This window comes from Sipha flava, unplaced genomic scaffold (genome assembly GCF_003268045.1).
Source record: "Sipha flava isolate LNK unplaced genomic scaffold, YSA_version1 240_pilon_pilon, whole genome shotgun sequence".
Lineage (NCBI taxonomy): Eukaryota > Metazoa > Arthropoda > Insecta > Hemiptera > Aphididae > Sipha > Sipha flava.
Window position 1 is genome coordinate 425926 of NW_020272885.1, and position 23858 is coordinate 449783.

The following is a 23858-nucleotide window of genomic DNA, read 5'->3' on the forward strand; positions in this document are numbered from 1 at the left end:
CTTACGATTAGATGTATCGGTTGTTTCGTCAGCTAGAACCGCAAAATATTTAGAATTGTTTGCATTATTTACAATTTTTTTTTAAAAATATTTCACTACATACATCGATGAATTCGTGTTGAGTAGAGACTTGTATATTGTAATCTACTATTTTCGTTAATAAAATGATCTTCTAAGACAGTATCACCTGTATCGTTATGTATAACGACGTTATATATTCGAAATCGTAAAAGCGATCTAAATGTACTACCGTTTTTATTATCACAGTGAAGAACATTACCAAAATTCAATTTTTCCTCTTAATGGATTTTGTAAATGTCTTCTGGTAGAGTCCCTCTCCACTATCAAGGCACTCCAGTTTCTTGTAAATGCACACATTTATCAACCGTAGAACTGATTGGAAAGAAATTGGATAGCGTCGATAACAATTGATAAGAACTTCAACAATAAATGCGTTCTCCCGCGAATTCGATGATAACAGCTACTGAGGTTTAGCCCATTGAGTTACTCTACGGTTTAGCCACAAATTGAACAATAGCATAATACAACCGCGATAACAGCGAAGAAAATAATTAATACTTGGTATTATTTTTAAAACGCCGCGAAACACGTTAACGTTATCGGCATTTTAAGAGGTACATGCGAGCTCGTGTTTATGTGACGAACTAAACCTATATTGACAACACATCACTAGTTTTTCATGTGTTTTTAAACATTCAGCGGGGAAAATCCGAAATTATGAGCTTTCTAGCCGCCGTGTTGGCCTCTGCAGGTACGTCTGTCTACGTTGTCGTTGTATTCACTCATACTGATTACATTTTGAATAAGACTCAATCAATGTCGTTCTGTTAATTGTTACCATTGTTTTTGTTCGTGTTGTTGCTGAAGGCGAAGTAGAAATGACCGATCTGGGCAAAAACGTGTCCGAGCTCAAGCACAAAATCTCTAGTCTCGAGTATGATATCAAGGATGCAATGGAACAGCGTTACATGAAATTTGCATTGGTGTCCAAAGATGCTGCCTCACTGTTGGATACAGCCCAGTCATATTCAAACAAAATCAATGAATTAATATCTCGAATCGATAATCAGGTTCTTTCAGAAAAACATAAATTAATTTTATTACCTACTCATATTAACTTTATCTATAATTAAACAATAATTCAAGAAATATAAGTATTATCAAGTATAACATTTGAAAAATATTTACAAAAATATGTTATAATTTATTATTTAACAACTGTATATTCTTAAATTATTTTGTATTTATTATGGTTTCATAACTATTTAACATACATATTGCACTGCGTATTGTTAATGCTCATCTGGTTTAACAGTTTTCATTTGATATTCATTCATTTCATTTTGTATATTTATTTTTTAATTTAAAACGTACAATATTTTAAGTCACATGATAAATAATTCTCTAATAGTCAATTGATTTTCAATATAAAATCATCAATAACATTAGTAACGAATAGTTTTAAACTATTGTTCATTTATGATTATAATATTTATCACTATTGTTTATTTGATCATTTATATCAATTAATATTCTTTTTTTTCAGACTAAAAGAGAAGTTGCAGATGCAATGTCTGATTTGAAGATGTTCAAGTCTGCTTTAGAAGAAAACAAATATAGCTTGAATGTTATAGAACAAGTTCTTTCAGCAAGTATGAATCTTTCAAGTGATACTCAAACTAAATTATCCTTGGCTGAAAGAATAAGAAGTATGCAAATTGCAAAAGAAATTTTAACAAATAATGAACATTTATCAAAACTGGATGTTTACAAACATTTAATAAGAGAACATCAAAGAGTAACTGATGTTTTACATTCTAAGTGTGTAGCAACATGGAGAAAACAAATTGAATGGGTTGAAAATAATACAGATGTTCAGGAATCGTGGAGAGTAATGTTAAAAATAACTGCTAACAAAGAAGATATTTGTGATAGTATACTTGCATTGCAATATTTTGATAGTCTAAATGTTGAAGTAAAACTATTTGCTGATAAATTAATTAATTTAATTATTAAACCAATTATTATCCAAAATTTACAAGTTGACATTACAAAATCTATTCATGTCTCGATAATGACTCTAAAAGTTTCTAAAATAGAAGATGAATATTTATCTATAACAATAGGAAAGTTAAAGAATGTTTTTAAATTTTTGAATTCAACTCTTCCTATTAATTTCAATGAAATTCATATTATGTCTTATTTGGGATCTTACGCAAGTCAGCAATTTTGCAATATTTTTAAAGATAAAGCATTATTTAATGCTGTTCCTATTAAGTATAACAAACTCATTGACTTTCAGGATGAACTTAATGAAGTACTTGAACTTAACACATATTTAAATGAATTAGGTAATGTTATTAATATCATATTTAATTAATAGTAAATTAAATACTCTAATAATAGTATTTTGAATTATTATTACATTTTCTTACATAAAATGTATTTTGATTTTATAGGTTTTTTTGAAAAATCAAATAATGAGCTCATCAAGTACACAGAAAATATTGATAATTTATTTTTTAATAAAATTAGTCAAATATATTACGATAAAGCAAGAACTATAATAAAAAAAGATTTACATGATTTAGTTGAAGTGAACAATGTAAGTTTCTTTATTTTCCTATAGTAATACCTATGCAATATATAATGTATTTATAATTATAAATACTTTTAGGAAAATAGATGGACTCCAGATGAAGATAATAATGAAGATAATAGTTTTTGTCAAACATTTTTTGCTTATCCACAAAGTAAAGTGAGGTAAATTAATGTTATTAATAAAACTCAATTAATGAAGAGTTTTATTTCATTAAATAGGTTATGAATTTAATCAAAATAACATAGTATTGTTCAATCTTAGAATATTTTAAATAATATTTATAATAACTCATATTGATACCTACTACAAAAAAGATTATTGTTTATCTTTCAACAAGCTTTAAATTATGATTAAAAAATAAAATTATTTTTTAATTTCTCTAAGTGTCATTTTATTGAAAATTAATTATGGGAATAACATTTTGAATACTTACATACATAAATGTGACAAGTTGAAAAGTGTAAAAACAATTTTTTGCTATGAATGTTAATAAAATATAAATTTATTTGTAAGATTAAAAAATGTATGAATTTAGACAAAGCCTAATTTTTTATTGTAAATATTAAACTAAGCATATAATGAAATAGGTAAATGCAATTTGAATCTTAATATTTTTTATTATTTCATTATACTTATTACGATTATTGATACATTTTTTTAAAGGAAATATTTTGTTAATTTTATATTGTTATCTTAAAATTAATTTTGTTATTTACAGTAAGTCATTATTAGAATTCCATAATCTTATTGATGAAGTAGCTTCAGAAATGTCTAGTATACCTGAAAATGATGCTTGGAGATATCATGATATTTTAAACAACATAACAATTATGTACTGTGATATGGTATCAACTCAACATAGTAAAGCATTAGAACTGAATCCACAACAATCAGGTATATTATATTAAGTATTCATTGTACATTATGTAAGTATGATTTCAAATAAAAACAAATTTTATGCACCTTTTAACTACATAATTTTAGCTGTTCTCTACAATAACATAATGTATTTTACGCGAAAATTGGCTGAAATGAGTCCTACGTACAAAAACTTGTTAATTGTCCATTTGCTTGAAAAGTTAAAGAATTTAGCCAGTGAAATACTCCATTCACAATGCAAACAACAAATTGTACAAGTTGAGAAAATTGTTAACCAATCTGGTAAGAATCATTATGAACCAAAATAAAGACTAAAAACTTTTATTTTTGTCTAGTATTATAACATCAACCATAAGAGTAGTTTTAAATGATGCGTAGATTATATTATAATAAACTAATAATTAGGTAGTTTTATTAAAAAAGAACAAATGACTCATTAAAGTTTTACCTTAACTCTTACTCTTGGTACTCTTCTTGAAATAATTTGCATCAATGTTAATAAATGTTCATAATACTGGTGCTGCGGTCTTACCAGATGTCGACTTAATACTTACATTAAATATATTTATAGTAATCAACTTATCTTATATGCGTTGAAAATGAATAAATATTTGTAATAATATGTAAATATGAATATAATTACCTAAATTAATTAATATATTTTTAGATATTACTCAGATGGCTGTAAACTCAAACTTAGGATATTCTGTTGAAAAAAGTATATCTCAGTGTTTTAATCTTCTATCCATTTTGAGTAGTTTATGGAAAGATATTTTACCATCAACAGTGTATTGTAAATTTATAGGTAAATATTTAAATATTATGATTCTGATAATAATTATTTATCAAATTAATCTAAATATAAAATAATGTATATTAAGATATGTATAGTTATTATTTTATTATTATTATATTTTATAGGCTATTCATGTAATGGATTATTTGAATCCATTGTTAGTAAACTATTTGCATTAGAAGATATATCGGCTACTTCGGCTGAACAATATTCATCAATTTTCAATAAATTAATTAAAGACATACCAACTTTATTTCCGGTATTTTAAATAGTTTTTAAGTTATAATAAGATAATCAAGGTAAATAGTAACTATATATTTTGTGTGATTTACTTTAGGAACCCAAAGAAGTTCATAGATATGTTCCTAAATGGTGGCAGTTAAATGAATTGATTTACATTTTAAGTTCAAGCATGAAAGATATTGAAAACCGTTGGGCAGATGGGAAAGGACCATTAGCTAATGAATTAAAAGTAGATCAAATAAGATGCTTGTTGAAAGCTTTATTTCAAAACACTGATAGAAGAGCAGCTTTACTTAAACACATTTCAGCTACTGCATAGTCATAATTAATATGTCTCAGACACAAATTTGTAAGGTCTTATAAATAATCCTTTAACTTTTAACAATTTTAAAAATCTTTTTATACAAATTTTTTCTTGATGTTTTGTAAACTTTTAAAAAATATAAATATTATCTATTATTAATATATTTTGTTAAATTTTAAGTTATGAATGAATTATAATTTTCTATTTTCATGATCTTTTAGTTGTATACTATAAATATTAAACACGTATATTTATAGTTTAACAAATATTCTGAATATTTATTGTTATAAAAATCATTCATTATTACATCAAGGCTTAAATAACAGTAAATGTTAGTGAAAAAAATTATGTCTATTACCCATACTTATTATTATGACAAATGGATTTATTTTGATATAGTAATATTTGATATTTAGTATTTATTTATGTAGATACTAAGAACTTACATGTGAATATAAAATTTGTGTTTAGTTTTAGTAAATGAAAATTAATTTTTATAAATAAAATATATAATAGTATATAATAATAAATACATAAAAATGTATGAATTATATAATAAAATTAGTTTCTACATATAGATAAATTTTACTAATTATCTTTAATTTTAGATTAAAATAGTTAAAGAATAATCATGAGGTGGGTGATATACTTATAAAGTACATAGGCTTCCAATTTCAATAAATGATTTTGTAATTATAAACTAGGTATTATTTGCATTGGATTGCATGGTAGTATCGCAACATCCTAATCATGTGGTCTCTTCCCTAAATTGTTTTCTTTTCGTGGACGCTTATAGAATGATTATGTTGCTGTGATACTTCAAACATCATTTTAATTTGTTTTCTCGTCAACCAATCTTGTCCAACAATATTTCATAGCAGCCCTTCTATAGGTCAGTGACTAGGTGTATCTTTTGGCCAGTAAAAGAGGAACAAGGCCGACACATCACACATAGTATGGCAGAACTGGTGTCCTATTCCCTCTTCACCCAATTTTATTAAATTTTTTACTTTTTCAACGACTAAAATGTCAAATCTTCAGTATAGTGGCAACTTGAGGTAATTTATGTAAATATTAAACTTTATCTTCCATTCAAAATAAGAAAAATATAAATATATATATTTTTTATACCTTCCAAGGTAAAAAATACCATTAAATTATTTTATATCTTGCACCATATACAGCAATTATTGATCAATAATCTTTTTCAGAAATGCTCCTGTGCAGAGTATCCTTGATGTGGTGATATAACCTTTGGCAAATAGTGGTGTATCAAATGAACAGTGATCTAGCCACAAATATATAATTCAACATTTTGTATTATATATTTGTGGATCCAGTAGTAGTTAAACATTTCTCATTCTCGATTGATATTAAAGAATTTGCCAGGTTTGAATGCTATAAACATTTGTAAAAGTAAATATTTCCTTTTAATAAAACTATTAAAATACCTATTACTTTTCACTATGGTTTTTAATACAATTTTATAAAATGCATTCTGTCAATTCTAAAATATATTTTAGATGTTACCTATATACAATTATATAGTTAATTTGTTATATTAATTCTTATTAGATTTATATAGGATGTTTACTTTGTTAAGGACTCAATAAATAAAAGGCTCAAAAAAAAATTGTATAGTAAATATATTAATACGCTGTATATTATGAAACAAAATGGATTAATATTGGTTATTTATAATAATAAAAAATAATAATAATAAGTCAATTAAAAACAAATGTGACTCTTATCATAAATGTCTTAAACAACTCTTTTGGAAATATTTAATAATTATTTGAATCAAACGTACAATTTATTTTTATTTAAACTTATACTTCATTAATAAAATTCTTTATTATTAATTGTATCATATATACTTAATACATTATGCAATTTGATTAATAAAAAAAAAGCTATTACTAAACATTATTACTGATATTGTACTAAAAATTATAATCATATGGAAGTGTGGTAGAAGGGACTCAGTATCATATCATTGTAAAATGTGTAATACGAATTTTTATGAAAATCAAAGGCTGGTACTACTACTGTGCTCTAGAAACAATGGTCAATGGCTGATCAGTAGCCACAGTGCAGTGAAATCTTCTTCTCAATATGCTGGTAGCTAATGCATTTCTTACGACGCTATCACTATTGTTCGGTGCTATCACCGTAGGGCACGAACTATTTTTTCTGAGTGAACCATGCGAACTGTTTTTTGAGCTTTAGGTATAGACAAGCCTGCGTTTTTCCCTTAGTCATGACCACACTGTAAAATATGTGAATTGATTATCATATGTTTGAGATTTGATAACGATTTTCTTAATTTTTCTATGTACCTTTTAGTCCTTGGAGCGCGTAACTGTACATATTTTACATCAAGAACATAAAATTTATTGGGACTCTTCGAAATGGCATCTCGTTTATTAACCGTCAATACGCCCTTTAAGGCTCTAACGTTGAAATCTGGAATCACCCAAGTAAGTATCAAACATAAAGTACACTTACAATCACATTTTGAAATAACTCATCTCGGTACTTATTCACTTTGTTGTACAGGTACCAAAATGTTGGAGGTCCACTGCGGCATCATGCGCTACTCAACTAAATGTTCCAGAAACTAAAGTCACTACACTTGAAAATGGGATGCGAGTAGCAACTGAGGACAATGGTTCGCAAACAGCAACCGTTGGCTTGTGGATCGATGCTGGTTCAAGGTGGGAAACACCATGCAATAATGGGGTAGCTCATTTTGTTGAACACATGCTATTTAAAGTAAATCTTTGTTAATTCTCAGTGTTAAGTGATGAATAATGTTTAATTTATAAATTTGTATTTTTAGGGAACTCCAACAAGATCACAGACTGCTCTTGAATTAGAAATTGAAAATATTGGTGCACATTTAAATGCATACACATCTCGAGAACAAACTGTATTTTATGCTAAAGCTTTGAAAAGTGATGTACCTAAAGCTGTTGAAATTTTGTCTGATATTATTCAAAACTCTAATCTTGGTTAGTTCTTATTCAAAATAAATATAATTTGTTATGGATATTTTGAATAAAAGTCTATAATTTTATCTATTCATTTTACTTATTTTTATATTTTATCATTGTTTTAAATATTTGATGTATTATTGATTTAGAATTAATTTAAAAGCAAAAAATAAGAGTTTTCTCTAATTTATATGATATTATTTATAATTTACATGCTTCAATTGTATCATTAAATGATTTTAATACTAATACATTTTAAATATGATGGAATTACTTTTATAAATTTAGAATTTTACTTTATGATCAACAGGAGAAAATGAGATTGAAAGAGAACGTGGAGTTATTTTAAGAGAAATGCAAGAAGTAGAAACTAATTTGCAAGAAGTTGTATTTGACTACTTGCATGCTACAGCTTACCAAGGAACACCTTTGGGACAAACCATTCTTGGACCAACTGAAAATATAAAGTAAAATATTTATATATTTACCATTCTTAAATTATATAAATTGTATTATTTTCAATTTTAGTTCATTAAAACGTTCAGACCTTAAAGAGTATGTAGATGTATTCTATAGACCATCTCGTTTAGTGTTAGCTGGTGCTGGTGGTGTTAACCATGAAGAATTGGTTGATCTTGCCAAAACATTATTCAAAACCCCTAAAGATTTGAATCTCGATGTTGAAATACCAACTTACACTAAATGCAGATTCACTGGTATTTTATTTTTCTGGCATTTATTCATATTTTTATTTCAAATGATAAACAATTTTAAATTAAAAACTATTTGAATATAGGTTCTGAAATCAAATCTCGTGACGACTCTCTACCTTTGGCGCATATTGCCATTGCAATTGAGAGCTGTGGTTGGTCTGATGCTGATAACATACCCTTAATGGTAGCTAATACTATAATTGGATCATGGGATCGTTCTCAAGGAGGTGGTAACAACAATGCTAATCGCTTGGCTCGTTTTGCTGATTCATTAGATTTGTGTCACTCTTTCCAGTCATTTAACACTTGTTACAAAGATACTGGTTTATGGGGAGCATACTTTGTATGTGATAAATTGAAGATTATGGTTAGTTTACTTATTTAAATACCGCTTCTAATTAATTATGGTTTAATTTTTGTGATATGTATTTTTGTTTAATATATGTTTAGGAATTCACTTTCCATTTGCAAGAAGAATGGATGCGTTTATGTGCATCTGTGACTGAAGCTGAAGTGGAACGTGCTAAAAATGTTTTGAAAACTAATATGTTATTGCAGTTGGATACGTCTACACAAGTGTGCGAAGATATTGGCCGTCAATTATTATGTTACAATAGACGTATCCCACCTCATGAGTTAGAAGCTAGAATCAATGTAAGAATATAAACATTTAAAATAATTATTCAGACTATATTTCATCATTTTTTTTTTTTTTTTGTTTAGAATGTCAGCGCTAAGAACATACATGACATTGCTATGAAATATATATTTGACCGATGTCCAGCTGTTGCCGCTGTTGGTCCAACAGAACAATTAGTTGATTATAATAGGTTGAGAGCTGGTATGCGTTGGGTAGTTTTGTAATTGTATTTAAATATTTTTTTTGTTTTCATTCGTATCTTTTATTATGCCGTTTCTATTATTACATTTTATTATATTTAATTAAATTAAATTGCATCAATAAAGTTCAAAATTATCTAATTATTCCACATACATTTTAAATGAGCCTACAACATTTATGAGAAACGGTATTTAATAAAATTATTTCGGTAATAATGATTTATCTGTAGAACAATACTTAATAATAAAATATAAGTTTTTTTTTTATATTACCTGTATATTTATTAATAAAAACACCACAAGTATTAGTTAAAAAATTATTTATCAAAATTAAATTTGTCATAATAAAGATTTGTTTTAAAACAATTAAAAAAATACTATTAAATAATTTTGCCTATTTAATGTTTTATCAATATGTTTAATATTAAATTTTCAAACTATCTTATTTATATGTATAATAGTAAACATGATATTATGTATAATAGTGATATCAATCATTTTGTAAAATTGGAGGTGGAGAGATTACTGCCAGACCAGGGTTAGAAAAAATTATTCGACTATTTGAACAATCCACAAAAAAAATTTGCTAATTCAACTGAATTTAAATTAAATTACTGATTGAAAGAAACACAAACTAATATTGAATTTATGTATTTATTATATTTGGGATGACAATGAATTATCTATTATCAGTAGGTCTGTGAATTTATGTACTACAGAACCTTTAAAAATGCAATAAAATATGTACTTAAAATGCAAAAAAATGCAATATAAAATGCTAAAGATTATAGCATAAAATTCATTTAAATGGTTTTTAATTTAATTTTTATATTTATATTAATATTAGGTACAGAATATTATACATTAGTACATTAAATCATAAAAAAGTGTTTATTTAATAATAAAAAAAAATAGTAAAAATGTTGATTGATATTTTCGGACATGACCGTTTCGACCAAAAACGTACCCTTCTCTTTTCGGTTGATTCATTTTTCGACCAAATTTAAAATTGATAGATGCACTTTTCGACCAAAACAAAAATTTATTTAATACATTTAAAATAATAAAATAATGATGTACAATTTTTGTCAATAATTATTAAAATATTAATATAAAAAAGAACGATATTTTGTATTTAGCTTTGATCTCATATCGTAATGAAAATTGTTTGCTTTTTTTTTTTCGAAAAATCGGAATTTTAATTTTATAAATGTTAAAGCTTTGCCCCAAGAGGAATTATAGTCTTAGCCTAACCTAGTTTTTGTAAAAACCTTGATAGGTACTGTTGCAAATGGGATTATGCTTTAGGCAAGGCTGTAACTGGGGGGGTCCAGGGGTCCTGACCCCCTCCGAAATTTTCAAAAGTAGAAACACTTTGGGTGGTGAATATAGTTTATTAACTATAAATTGTATTAAATAATAATGTTAGACACCCCCGAAATTGTTTTCCAGTTACGGCCTTGGCTCTAGGTATATACCTAAAATCTCACTACGAGGGTAAAACCCTAAATTGTCATTGGTAGATATATTATAGTAATGGATTATCGAGTATGAATTATTTTTAGGTCACACCATGTACAATGTTTTTGCATGAACACACTTGCCTCCCTCTACCACCCAAAACTAGTTCACCGCCCCCCTACCGCCCAAAAATAGTTCAATACTCCCCAGTGATATTTCACCGCCCACTGGGGGGCGATATCGCCCCCGTTGAGAACCACTACTTTAAATGAATATAATGACAGAGATTTAACCACCATACAAGCATGGAATTATGTGTCTAAGTCTTTTTTTGATGATAATTTTTTATGATGATTACTAAACGTCTCATAGTACACATACAGAATATCAACCAAGGCTGTACAGAATTTACGTATATGTAGAACAGTTGTTTTTATTTATTGATCAAAAATGGATTGTGTATGTGTTTTCGTGTGAACAGATTTTCCATTTTTTAACCGATATATTTATTTTAATGCGTTGGAAAAAGGGATAGTGCGAAAGAAACCTACAGATTCTGGAATTAATCAGAGGAATGGATTAAGGCAGTGGTTCTCAACCTTTTTTTGTTTAGGACACACTATTATCATCATAATTTTCGCGGCACACTCATGCACTGAATCACAACAAAAACTTTGGCTAAGCCAAATCCAGTAAGGTTTTAACTGTGCAGTGTACACTATACTGTTTACCTACGTGTATACCTACAGAATTAATTGACATTTAACTGTTTTATCAATTAGCATAGGCGTACGCAAAATTTGTCCGCAGGGCCGCCCTTAAAAAAGTGAACCAAAGATTCTTGTACTAAAGACTACTAGTATAATTAAATATTTTAAATTTTATGAATTATTTATTTAATTCAATATGCAAATATAAAAATAAATACTATTTATACTTACACAATTTATATCTAAGAAGTCCATATTTACATATTATTATACTATTTACAACTCCATCATTTTGTCCACGGGAGTAAGGTTTTTGAATGTATCAATTACATCTTCAATTTTTATATTATATGCAAGTTCTGATTAGTCTGATTAATAACTAATAACTTTATTACATTTATTCACAGATATCAATTCTATACTATAAGATTAAAACGGACTTCACTTTATTCATGTAAAATGTAAAAATGTTCGCTATCTTGTATAGTATAGATATACATTTAATAAAGAAAAAGCCAGAGTTCGCAGGGGGGGCCGCGGCCCACTTGGCCACCACCATGCGCACGTCAATGTCAATCAGTATTTTCAAATATTAGACATTTTTCGCGGCACACCGGTTGAGAACCACTGGATTAAGGACAATAGATCATTACAAATATTAAAGGATTATGAATGAAATCAGAAATTAGAACCGTAAAGCAAAGAATCTATGTTTGCGTGAGACTTACAAAAAATGTAGTATCGTTTTGAATAAAAGAAAAAATACAAATAAAAAGTTTAGCATATAAACACAGGACTAAAAGTAATAGGCATTGTCAAAGACAAATATGGAAGTTTATTTATTTGAAAATGAAAAAATGGCGAAGGATGAAAGGCATACTTAGAAAAGCTGTATGACGGAGAAGATATTATTGATGAATGAAATTATTTAGAACATGTAAAAGAAGTTCACCCTAATTTCAGTGCTTGACTTGAGGGCGGATGCAAGGGGACGGAGTACCCCAACTAATTTACAGAAACTTTAGCGTCACTCTATTATTATTACGTTATAATTATAACGCTTAACAAGTTTTTTTTTTAAAGCAAACAGAGTCCCCCTTTTTTAATTTTGTCAATTCAGGCACTGCCTAATTCCAAAGGTCTTTCCTTTATAAGAACAGAATTCAATTTGGCACTGAGCGCGTCAACAGACAAAAAGGCAACTGGTATAGATGATATACCTGCGGAAATAATGAAGACCTTGAACGAGCTTACCAAATGAATATTATTTAATATCATCAGTGAATGATACGTAACAAGGAAGTTGCCAAATGACTTAATAAAAAGTAAGTGAATGACAATACCGAAGAAGGAAAACGCTACTAACTGTGCTAATTATAGGACAATTACACTCTTATGAGACAAATCGAAAATATTTCTTAGCATCATTAAAATATGGATTCAGGAGTGAAAAGAAAACTCGAGAAGTGATCTTGGCCCTGAAACTAACTCTAGATAGAAGACTAGACCTTAACTTTATAACATATATAATATTTATACATTTAAGCACTTGATAAAGTAGATTGGATCTTGTTGTTTAGTAGGTACGTTAAAATAAAAAGAATCGATTGGAAAGACGGAAGGATTATTCTGAGGTTATACAAGGATTAAGCAACACTATAAGATATCAATGAAACCATAAAGTGAGCTAAGATAAAAAAGGTATGTTTAAAATATTTTTGGGAATTTCCAGGTTTTCCGTAATGTTTTGTTTGAATTTTTTTCAGTTAGATTTACCGATTATAGGTTTATAGCATATTAGATTACGTTATATTATAATACAGCGTAGGTACCTAATCATCAAAACAAAACCACTGCTTATTGTCTGTTATTATAAATAATAGAAAGTAAGCAATCGTAGACTGATCTCGAAGAATATTATCCTATAATATCAGGGCCGATTTTACCTATTTCAGAGCCTAGTGCAAGAATTATTTTGGCGCCCCTCTCTCATAAACAACCTAAACATTTAACTTAAACAGACAGAATTTGGGGAGCTGCAGAGGCCTATTCATAATCAAAAATGCTTAAAATAAAATTTCTAATTACCATACTTCTCGTCGAGAGGGAGGGGGGGGGTGCTTTGGGACTATTTTGCCTCAGGTTCCAAACTTTTGGTGGCCACAACATCGATTATTTTTTTTCTCCAAATTCCTGATAATAGATACTGAAATTTTCATTGCACGCTATGCTTATGGTTATGCATTGTACAAGTTGGACATCTTCTATGTCCAATATTCGCGAGTTTCAAAATAAATGTCGGTAAGATTCTGTAGCGTTATAAGTTTATTGAAACACCAGATAGAAAACTTTTGTGAATTACGAGCTTAACGGTTTTTATATTCGTATTATCACCGATTAATTATAATATAATTCTTGAAAATATTATGTACTGTTCGTTGGTATTTTGTTATTTGTTAACTTTCAATATTATTATTATTGTCGTCCAAAGGTAACAATTATTTTCATTAATTGTTTATTTCCCATTATCATATAATTTGCACTAACGATAAGAGATTAACACCGGTCAGCTGCAGCCACGATTTTAGATATCTTTAATCATGGCTGCAGTTACAGCCGCAGCAGCTCTCCCCGATTGGTGGTGATACGGCGACGACGATGACGACTACATCTGATCCGTCTTGGTAGCACTGGCCGTTGGCGTCCTTGAACTCGATAAGTCACGTTGGCTCACCTGTCACATTGTCCGATGAACATGAGTGATTTGTTGTAAATTTTGATTATTTTTGTGTATTTTGTTGTAATTATTTATTATTGCTAAAAGTAAAGAACACCGAGTTCTGGAGAAATCGTACTTGGGCCAAGTGTCGTTTTACCTGTCGCTTGTTCTCTTACTCGTGCCCACACGGCCGTGTACAAATACGCATACACAACACTAAACGTATACGGCAAACACATACATACATACGCATACATACGCACACACGTACAAACATACCCCGGGCACGCAACAGTCAAGTAAACCCGACGTCGCCTGTCCGTCATCTAGTCAAGCTTACGAATCGTTCCACGGACAAGACCACTTCAGCCAACGAGATAATGGCCCGTGAAAGAGCCGTTTGATTGGCATAGGGCCGCAAAGACCCTCATTAAAACACGACTCGTCGCTTATACCTCCGCCGCCGCTGCTACTGCTGCTACTACTATTATCGAGGAATGTCTCGTTCGGCTTCTATTATCCTGAAGACATTCGCAGGATGTACGGGTTTGGACTTTGTGTCATCAGTTTAAATCGCATTACCAAGTAGGTACTAGATCCTGTGTCCGCGGAATAACACTTATTCTGTGCTGCTTCTGGAGTGATAACGTTTTTGACCCTTTCAGATAAATGCCCGCGTTTCTCAGTTTTTTGATCATGTACATATCGCAGCGTTTTAAAATTATTTCACATTTTTATACATCTCTGTCTAACCATCATGTTCAATCTAACCATTGAAATGTTTATGTTGATCCATCTAGATTTCAATAAACTTATTTCAGAAGTCTACAACATCATGTCAGATATCCTTAAAAGTTACTTTGTATATTTGTTTTCATGTAACCAGGATTAAGCATGCTGTTTAAAAATTTATTTTTAAATTTTTCATGATCCCATGTTGATTGAATCCTTTGATTAATTTAAAAAATTAATTTAAAACTTATTAAAAGTATTAATTGTTTGAATAATTAGTGGTTATTCAGTCAATGTATAAATGTATTGTAATTGTATATATTTTATTCAAACAGCACTATATCTATCCAAGTTCAATGTCATTATTCCTAAGGAATACTTTCATAACTAAAGAAACTAATCCTACGATTTGTTAAAAATATCTATGCTTAGACTGAAACCAATTGAAATTGTTTATTATTATTGTTGTTTTATTTTTCTTTTGAAAAATATCCAAATGTAGTTTATCTTTAAAAATATCTATATAATTATATTTTTGCCAATTTTATTTTTTTAAATTATATTTTATTGTTATTATTTTTTACTTATAACATTTATCTTTAACACTAAGTTTACTGTATATATACACACATATATATATGTACTAAGTAATTACTTCATGGATATTTCATCACTTGTCTTAATTTTTTTTTTTTTTTTGTTAAAGGTATATTTAAGTTTGCAATTTATATTGACTAGTCGCTACTTAATGCAATCATTCTGGTACGGGACAAAACTGATAACAAATCAATTGATAACATTATCCAACATTTGAAAAAATAATAAAACTGAAGTCACATTAAAAAGTTATTGTAATTTTTGTATATTGGATATGAATTTCATATACATATTTATGTATTTATTAAATAATATTTCTAGTGTACAAAATTTAAAATTTTTTAAAAATAATGCTTTGGTTGATGTCAGTTTTTTTTGTGTTACTAAAAAAGTTACTTGTTATATTATCGTATTTGTAATGTAGTAATTGTATAAAATATGAAGAGTTATGTTGCACTCCTCTGTGCAAAACTTATAAGGTGTCTAATTTCAGATGGACTTTGAGGTTTTGTAGTATTTGTTTCTGGCTTGAATCCAGTCTCTTAATTTTCAATTTCTTTAGGTTTGTTTTTTTGTGAGAAAGCATTTAGAATATTTTCTTCAGTAAAATTTGATGTAGTTATATTTTCATTGATTTTCTACCAATTTTCAAAATCTATCTTCACATTTTTTCTCTTCCTCAATAACTTTTCCATCTTTAAAATAGTTTTCTTATTGTTGTGTCTCTCATTTGGTTTAAATCCATTGTTATAAGATTATATAATAATATGGTTTTAAGGTTTTTATTATTTTTTGGTCATACGGTCTTATTAAGGATGTTGTATTTGCTGGTAAAAATACAAAATAACCGTGTGTACAAGATAGTTGTCAATTAAAACATTTATATTATGTTATTGTTTATCTCACTTTATTAACATTTCATTAAAACATTAAACATTCATTAAAAATTGCTGAAGATGAAAGAATCAATTGTTAACATTTTATAGATATGATAAAAACTAGTTTATTTACATTTTCTTCTTAACAAAAGTTTTTGTTTTTTATATTTGTAAAACACAGGATGTTTATGTATTTTTTTGATATCTTACAGCCTTTTGTGTTTTCATTTTTGAATAAATAGATGTGCTCATACAATAAAATAATTCAGTGTCATTAGCATTCTAAACATTATCAAGTGTATATTCTAGAATCATTTTTAATCAGATTTTATTGCAATTTTCTACTGTCGAAAAATGTGCTTCTTTCTGGTTTTCGTACGTAAACAATTTTATTGTACTGATCAAAACTACTATAACTATATACAGTAATTAATGAACCAAATCATTTAAAGTTTTTAGTATTATTAATTACTTTATTTATAGATATTAGTCTATAGGATAAATATTGACCCTGTGCACTTTGTTGTAAATTACTTGTTACTATTGTTTTTATTTTGTTCAAGATGATAATATCTTTAATAATTATTTGTAATTAAAACTATGTGTTTTGATTTTATTTACAGAACTTAAATATCGATCTTAAAGATGGCAGATTCTGGAGATAGTGATAGTGACACAGATATAAACATGTATAAACCTCAAAAATCAAATGTTAGTTTTGAATTATTAATGTTTACTTATTTATGATAATTTATTTATTTTTTTATTAATACTTATTATTTTGTAAATAGATTATTGAAAGTGATGAAGAAAGTTCATCAAGTAGTTCTGATGGTGAATCTGATAAATGTCCAATATGTCTTACTCGACTGGGACAACAAGATTTAGCTTCTCCAAATTCTTGTTTACATACATTTTGTTTAAATTGTCTTACTGAATGGGCAAAAGTAAAATATATTCTATCAAAATAGAAAATTAAATAATAATTTATTTATCAATTTAATTATTTTTTATTAGAATGCAAAAACCTGTCCTATTGATCGTTTGGATTTCAAATTCATTATTGTCCGGAGTGTTGATGGACAGTTATTACAAGAAATCGACATCAGTCTTAAAAACGAGGAAGAAAAAAATCATACAAATGCTGATGACTTAACTTATTGTGAAGTAAGTTTTTGTTTTGAAAGTTTTAGAATTTTATGTAGTGATAATTGATTGTTATTGAAAATCCAAACATTTGTTAAGGTTTGCCATTTGAGCAACCGTGAAGATGATATGCTATTATGCGATATTTGTGACAATGGGTATCACATGGATTGCCTTGACCCACCTCTTTTTGTAGTACCATTAGAGGAATGGTATTGTCCACAGTGTCAAGCAAGAGAAGAGGTTAGACCTGATATTAAAAATTATACACTTGGGCTAACTAATAATATTAAAATATAAATATAAAATTTATTTTGTTTTGTTGCGTTTTGGTATATTGTAGTATTAACAATTACATTTTTTTGTTTGTTCCAATAGCTGAGTGATAATGACATAGATCGTGAAGAAATCATTGATCTATTAAATGATTTAGGTGATGATGAGCAATTACCTAGACCTAGGCAGTCCAGAATACGACAACAACAACGTTTAGTTCCACGTACTAGAGCTAGTGAACGAGTACGAATGAATACTCGACGACTACAACAAAATACAATGGTTCATATTTGATTTTAATAATATTTATATATTTATATATTAGTTTAAATGTAATTATTGTATATTAAGGCTGCTGAAAGTTCTGTACAAACAAATACTAGTGGTACGAGAAAAAAAAAATATTCTAAAAAGAGAGTCCGAGGAAAAAAGCGATGCAAAAAAGTAACATATAATTTTTGTTTAAAATAGTAATATTGTTAACATTGATGATTTTATAATTGTATTTTACTTCAGGGTAAAGTAATTTCAAGGAAGAAGAATACTCAATTAGCCGAAAAATTAGAGATGTGTTCCTCAAGATGGAACAAAAATTCCTTTGGAGATAATCGTTCATTAAGTATCTCATCAAGTTTCGTTGATCATAGATCATTAAGTATATTTGGAAATCCATATGAACTCGATTATGTTCTTGAAGAGTGCGTAATTAAAACTAATGTTTTAATTTAGTATAATTGTATTAATTATTATTTTAAATTTTAGGTCAGATAATGAACAAGACATTGGTGGTGATGGGCCTTTAAATATGTCAACAATGTCTCGATTACGTACTTCAACAAGAGGTTTGATATCTCGTAAAGAAATAAGTGAAATTTTACGTCGACCCGTTCGTAGAAATATAAACATATCACATAACACTGATTCAATCAATATCTTAGATTCTATTTTAAGTGTACAGGAACAACAATTTAAAAAAAAACCTATTGAAAATGGAATGCAAAATATTGATAAGCATATAACCCAAACTCCTATGTATTCAGATCATAGAACTGACAGAAACTCTGATAATGTTAACAATTATTCAACTAATCGCAATATGAATAGGAACTATCCTCGGAACAATGATCAATCATACTCTGGTATGGGGAATTCAAGCTCATATGAAGAATCTCGATTGACTAATGAACAGAATTTTAGTGAAAATCAACCTATTAATCCTTTTCCTTTTAGAAATACTGGTCCTATAAAATTCCGGATGAATGTGACGAAAATGGGAGAAAGAAAACAACCACAGACTCCTCCTAAAGTAGTTACTACTGAATATAATGTAGAAGAAGAGAGTGGTCCTAGTACTCGAACAGAAGAAACGTTTAAAGCTCTTGAACCACCTCCAGAACCACCAGCTTTATTGATGGGAATTAATTTGGATGAAGATGATGCCGATAATCTTATAATTGATGATAATGATTATTATGATCCAGAAAATCCCAGTGATAATGATGAAGTAACAGAGATTAGGAGGCCAACTGGAACTGCCTATATGCAGTCACCAACTTATGGAGGTTATATGGAGCAAGTTGTAGAAAACAGATCTATACCCCATATACCTGTTTCTAATAGTAACAATATTTTACGCCCAGTTGATGAAGGTATGACTTCTGAAGAAGATGAAAAAGAGACTAATAATGAATGTCCTAATATATCATTATATTCATCTACTAGTCTTAAAATATCTAGTTCACCGAAAGAATATGGACCATTTTTAGAAAATGAAGAAAGAAAAAGTGATAAATTAGGTGGAGAAGCTGAATTACAATATATTCCTATGCCTCCTATTAGTCCAGAAAGAGATTCATTATCTGAACATGGAGAAAGAAGTCTCAAATCGGAAGATGAATGTTTAGAAAGTATTGAAATTGTGGATTTGGATGATACAAAAATGTCTTCAAATGAAGAAGACAAATGTAAGAATTCTGTTGAAGATGAGAATAAATCCAATTCTGATGATGACATTAATGATGTAATTAATGAGATTCATTCAGACATAGAACGCGAGAGCAAAGACTCAAAAGCTTTAGAAAAAGAATGTTTAGATTTGGTTGAAATTGAATCTGAAGAAAAAAGTGAACCTTTTAATGAATCAAATGATGATGCTGGTATAGATAAAGAAAGTCAAAGTTTAATTGGAGGTGCTACATCTGAAGTATCATGTGCAACATTAAATAGTTCAGATAATGATCATCAACTAAAAGAAGCTAATAATTTAAATTTTGATCCAATATCTGATTCAGAAGAAGAAAAGAAAAAGACAAATAATCAAGGGGAAACATCAAATAGTAATCAAAAGAAAGAGAAATTGTCAAATGGAAAAAATGAAGCAATTATTTCAAATAAAGAAAGCAAAGAAAAAGAGAACAAAAATAAAGTTAAAGAGAAGGAACCTGATAAAGAATCTGTGCCATGGAAAAAATTATCAAAAAATTCTAAAGATAGAAACTATCGATATGGGAAAGGAAAAGAAAAACTGGGTGAAGAAAATGATAAAAAAGAAAAAAAACAAAAGAGAAAAGAAATAGAATTGTATGATGTTCGAAGAGTACTTGAAGATAGGCCTAGACGAAAAAAAGATAAATTTGGAAGAGATTTATCTAAATCTAGTCATACAGATTCAGATTCTAAGGATCGAAGTCGACGTAAGAAACGTAAAAGAAGTCGTTCTAAACAACGAAGAAGGTCTATTTCATCTAGTAAGCCAAGAAATCGTAAACGTTCTAGAAGTCGATATCGTAGTGAATCAAAAAATAGGCATCGATCTAAAAGTAGGCATCGATCTAGAAGTAGACATCGTTCAAGAAGCTCTAAACATTTGAGCAAGTATGATAAAAATCAAGTTATTACAAAAGAACGTTATCGTTCTCCAGCTCTGTATGATGAACGTGAAATATCTCCATTATTATCAAAACGCCAAGCAAAAAAACCAAAAGAAAAAACAAGTATATATTCTAAAATAGAAAAAGATTATGAGCGAAAATTATTAAAAAATGATAAAAACAATAAGAAAAAGCTCAAGAAAAAATCTAAAGATTATCAGTACTCATCTATGTCCCCTAGATCATTATCACCTGAAATTCCTGTGTGGCAATCACCTAGAGATCGTATGAGTCCATGGTCTCATACTGATATATCTCGTACACCCTCACCTGTTTATACACGTCATACGGCAGATGTAGACATGAATTATTCTAATAGAGATCAAGAATTTTCTGAGTATAATGATAACATAGCATTAAATAATTTAACAGTGATAGTGAAAAATGATAATTCTAAAAAGTCTAAGCTTTCTAAGCGACATACTACTCGTCAAATAGCTGCTCCTCCTGTCAAAGAAGTCTTTGCTTCTGGAGACAATATATTGGTCAGTGTTAATTTCAATAAAGAAAGTACTACTGAGCAAACTACCCAAGAACCATTGAAACGTAAACGTCAAGAGATTGTACCAATTTTATCTAAAAAATTGAAAAACAATAATGCTACTACAGTCCTTGACACTACTTCAACAAATCAAAAAACAATGACAAAAAAAGGTTCAAATCCTAAATGGCTAAATCGTAAAAATATTTCAAGGACAATAGAAGTTATTAATGCAAAACCAGTTGCTATTATAGACTTAAATACTTCTCCATTTAGAGAAATAGAGATGTCTCCTAAGTCTGTTATTGTTCTTACAGATAGTGATGAAGACAAACAAGTTACAAAATCAGAAACTAAAAAAGATATTAGTCCAGAAAAGTGTAAAGAAAATGTAACTGTTGAACAAAAACCTGTTGAGAAAAACGAAAACAGTACTCAAACAATTTCTACAATCATAATTGGTGGTCCAAAAACTCCACCAGAACCAGTTAATGCTATTTCTAAACCTGATAACATATCGAATAATAGCTGTGAATTCATTAGTCAAGATGAGAATCATACACAACCTCATGATGTACGTGGTCGAGGTCCAAATACACCACCAGAACCCCCTCGATCTGTAGATACAGTTGTTAGTGAGACTGCATATGATCCTTTTGAACCAACAAAATCAAATTCACCAAGTCCACCTCCCAGAATTGATATGTTTGAAGATGAAGATGATAATGATAATGATCATAATGATACATCTGCACAACCTCTTGAGGAAAATAAAACTACCGATAGTCAATCATCCATTTCTCCTCAGATTGTTGTAAAAACAATAACTCCTCCATTTTTAGAATCCCAAAGTTCCACCCAAACTGATAAATCTCCTGAAAAACTCACCACCAATGTAACAAACCCATCAATTTATACTAGTCCTACTGTAGCTAAGACTCCTAGTCCTGTACAACCAACACCAACAGTAACTAACACTGATGAAATTATAAATTTGGATGATAATGATGATAGTCAAACTACAGAATTTGATAATGGTGCTGATTCACCATACTCTCCCGGTGAAGGATTTGTTGATGAAATGAAAGGTTCATCTCCTGAGAGTCCAGCTCCTCAAAACAAGAACAGTGTACCCACTTTACAGTCCCAAAACAAAAATGAAGCAAGAAGTAAATTGGATACTTTGCTCAGTATACTTCCGCGGTCTAAACCACTTAATGTTTTTGATAATATTGCTAAGATTAAAAATATGAAACTTAAATTTTCTTCCAAATCAAAACGTTAGTATACAATAACTGTTGGCATTATATTTTCTTCAAATGTTAAAATTTCTTTATTGTGATGTTTTTTATTTAATTTTAGATTCAAAACAAAATAACCACATTGAAGATAATGTTGACGATTTACCTGGTTCAGCTGTTGAATTGGAATCGAAAAATAAAAGTGAGCATTTAAGATTAGTCTTGTAAATTATATCAATTTGGTTGGTTGAAAGCTTTTTCTATCTTGCAACTAGTCTTTTCTGTTTTCAACGATGGTAATAAGGCATGCAAAGCACTAAGAAAAGCTACATCAAATTGATTTACATCACTATTAAAAGTGCATATCATAATACATACATTGTGATTAAAAATAATTTGTAGATTACTATTTACCTATATATTTTCTCTTTTTTTTTTTCTTCAAAATATCTAATACATTTGTAATTTTATGTTTTTTTTTCTATATTATTAATATTTATTAAATATATATTTTACAGTTTTTAGAAAAGCTAAATCGGCAGGAACGTGTTATTGAAGAAGTGAAACTTGTGTTGAAGCCTCACTATAACAAAAAACATATTACCAAAGATGAGTACAAGGATATCATGCGGAGAGCTGTACCTAAGGCAAGTAGTTACAGTTAATAAAATAATTTAAATTAATCTATAATCTTCAACCTATAGATATGTCACAATAAAAGTGGCGAAATAAATCCACAGAAAATACACAGCCTTATTGAAGCGTATGTAATCAAATACAGGCATGCACATAGGAAGCAAATACAAAGGGTACCAAATAAGTGAATTGTTCTATAATATTATTGACATAAATATATATGTGTACAGTGTAGCTTATTTTCAATAATATTTATAATTAAGCGAAAAGCTCAAATTTATTGTTACAAAATTAAATTAAAAAGAAACAAAAAAAATTAACAATTAAATTTTTATTTTGTGTTTTTTTTTTTTACCTCTGTGTATTATTGTATTATTATTTTATATTTGTAATTTATATTTTTTATTGATTTATGTATATTTTAAAACTTGACTAGGTTTTTCTTTGTCCCTTTTTAGACTACTGTGAATTTATTTATTATGTTATGACTTTTTACGACTTCTTTATTTTAATTTACTATAGAGTAAATTATTATTATTACTCTGTAAATAACTTTTATCTAATTTGTATATTAAATAATACCTATTTATTTAATTGAATATTTTGTAGTTTAATTGTTTTATATACAAAACTTATTAGTCATACTTATAGTGAAAT

General features: G+C 28.4%; 3 protein-coding genes across 5 annotated transcripts; all 3 read left to right on the forward strand.

The window, feature by feature from the left end:
* The first annotated feature begins 451 nt into the window (after positions 1–451).
* LOC112684071 (centromere/kinetochore protein zw10 homolog) lies at positions 452–4961 on the forward strand. Its single transcript, XM_025555374.1, has 10 exons — positions 452–772; positions 889–1091; positions 1568–2372; positions 2481–2626; positions 2699–2784; positions 3342–3517; positions 3608–3784; positions 4170–4307; positions 4424–4557; positions 4636–4961. The coding sequence occupies exons 1-10, from the start codon at positions 739–741 to the stop codon at positions 4858–4860; spliced, it is 2124 nt and encodes a 707-aa protein (XP_025411159.1). The 5' UTR covers positions 452–738; the 3' UTR covers positions 4861–4961.
* Positions 4962–7161: 2200 nt separating this feature from the next.
* On the forward strand, positions 7162–9613 carry LOC112684073 (mitochondrial-processing peptidase subunit beta). Its single transcript, XM_025555377.1, has 8 exons — positions 7162–7325; positions 7405–7620; positions 7688–7859; positions 8152–8308; positions 8370–8557; positions 8638–8921; positions 9005–9208; positions 9278–9613. Exons 1-8 carry the CDS (start codon positions 7257–7259, stop codon positions 9416–9418), a joined length of 1431 nt encoding a protein of 476 aa, XP_025411162.1. The 5' UTR covers positions 7162–7256; the 3' UTR covers positions 9419–9613.
* Positions 9614–14308: 4695 nt separating this feature from the next.
* On the forward strand, positions 14309–23468 carry LOC112684066. 3 transcript variants are annotated; one of them, XM_025555365.1, is made up of 12 exons: positions 14309–14873; positions 17115–17202; positions 17283–17438; positions 17509–17658; positions 17737–17880; positions 18016–18195; positions 18265–18357; positions 18430–18611; positions 18676–22604; positions 22687–22766; positions 23084–23212; positions 23270–23468. In XM_025555365.1, exons 2-12 carry the CDS (start codon positions 17137–17139, stop codon positions 23387–23389), a joined length of 5229 nt encoding a protein of 1742 aa, XP_025411150.1. In that variant the 5' UTR covers positions 14309–14873; positions 17115–17136; the 3' UTR covers positions 23390–23468. The 3 variants fall into 3 exon arrangements, with proteins under 3 accessions (XP_025411150.1, XP_025411149.1, XP_025411151.1); XM_025555364.1 differs by having other exon boundaries at positions 14309–14869; XM_025555366.1 differs by lacking the exon at positions 17737–17880 and having other exon boundaries at positions 14309–14869.
* The last annotated feature ends 390 nt before the right edge of the window (positions 23469–23858 follow it).

Excerpts from the sequence above, each read along its gene's own strand:
- LOC112684071 (XM_025555374.1), top strand. The coding sequence starts at position 739 with ATGAGCTTTCTAGCCGCCGTGTTGGCCTCTGCAG. Across the intron at positions 3,518-3,607 it reads ACTGAATCCACAACAATCAG|CTGTTCTCTACAATAACATA; the intron begins GTATATTATATT and ends ACATAATTTTAG. Across the intron at positions 4,558-4,635 it reads ACATACCAACTTTATTTCCG|GAACCCAAAGAAGTTCATAG; the intron begins GTATTTTAAATA and ends GATTTACTTTAG.
- LOC112684073 (XM_025555377.1), top strand. The coding sequence starts at position 7,257 with ATGGCATCTCGTTTATTAACCGTCAATACGCCCTTTAAGGCTCTAACG. Across the intron at positions 7,326-7,404 it reads TGAAATCTGGAATCACCCAA|GTACCAAAATGTTGGAGGTC; the intron begins GTAAGTATCAAA and ends TTTGTTGTACAG. Across the intron at positions 8,922-9,004 it reads GTGATAAATTGAAGATTATG|GAATTCACTTTCCATTTGCA; the intron begins GTTAGTTTACTT and ends ATATATGTTTAG.
- LOC112684066 (XM_025555365.1), top strand. The coding sequence starts at position 17,137 with ATGGCAGATTCTGGAGATAGTGATAGTGACACAGATATAAACATGTAT. Across the intron at positions 17,439-17,508 it reads GTCTTACTGAATGGGCAAAA|AATGCAAAAACCTGTCCTAT; the intron begins GTAAAATATATT and ends ATTTTTTATTAG. Across the intron at positions 17,881-18,015 it reads AGTGTCAAGCAAGAGAAGAG|CTGAGTGATAATGACATAGA; the intron begins GTTAGACCTGAT and ends TTGTTCCAATAG.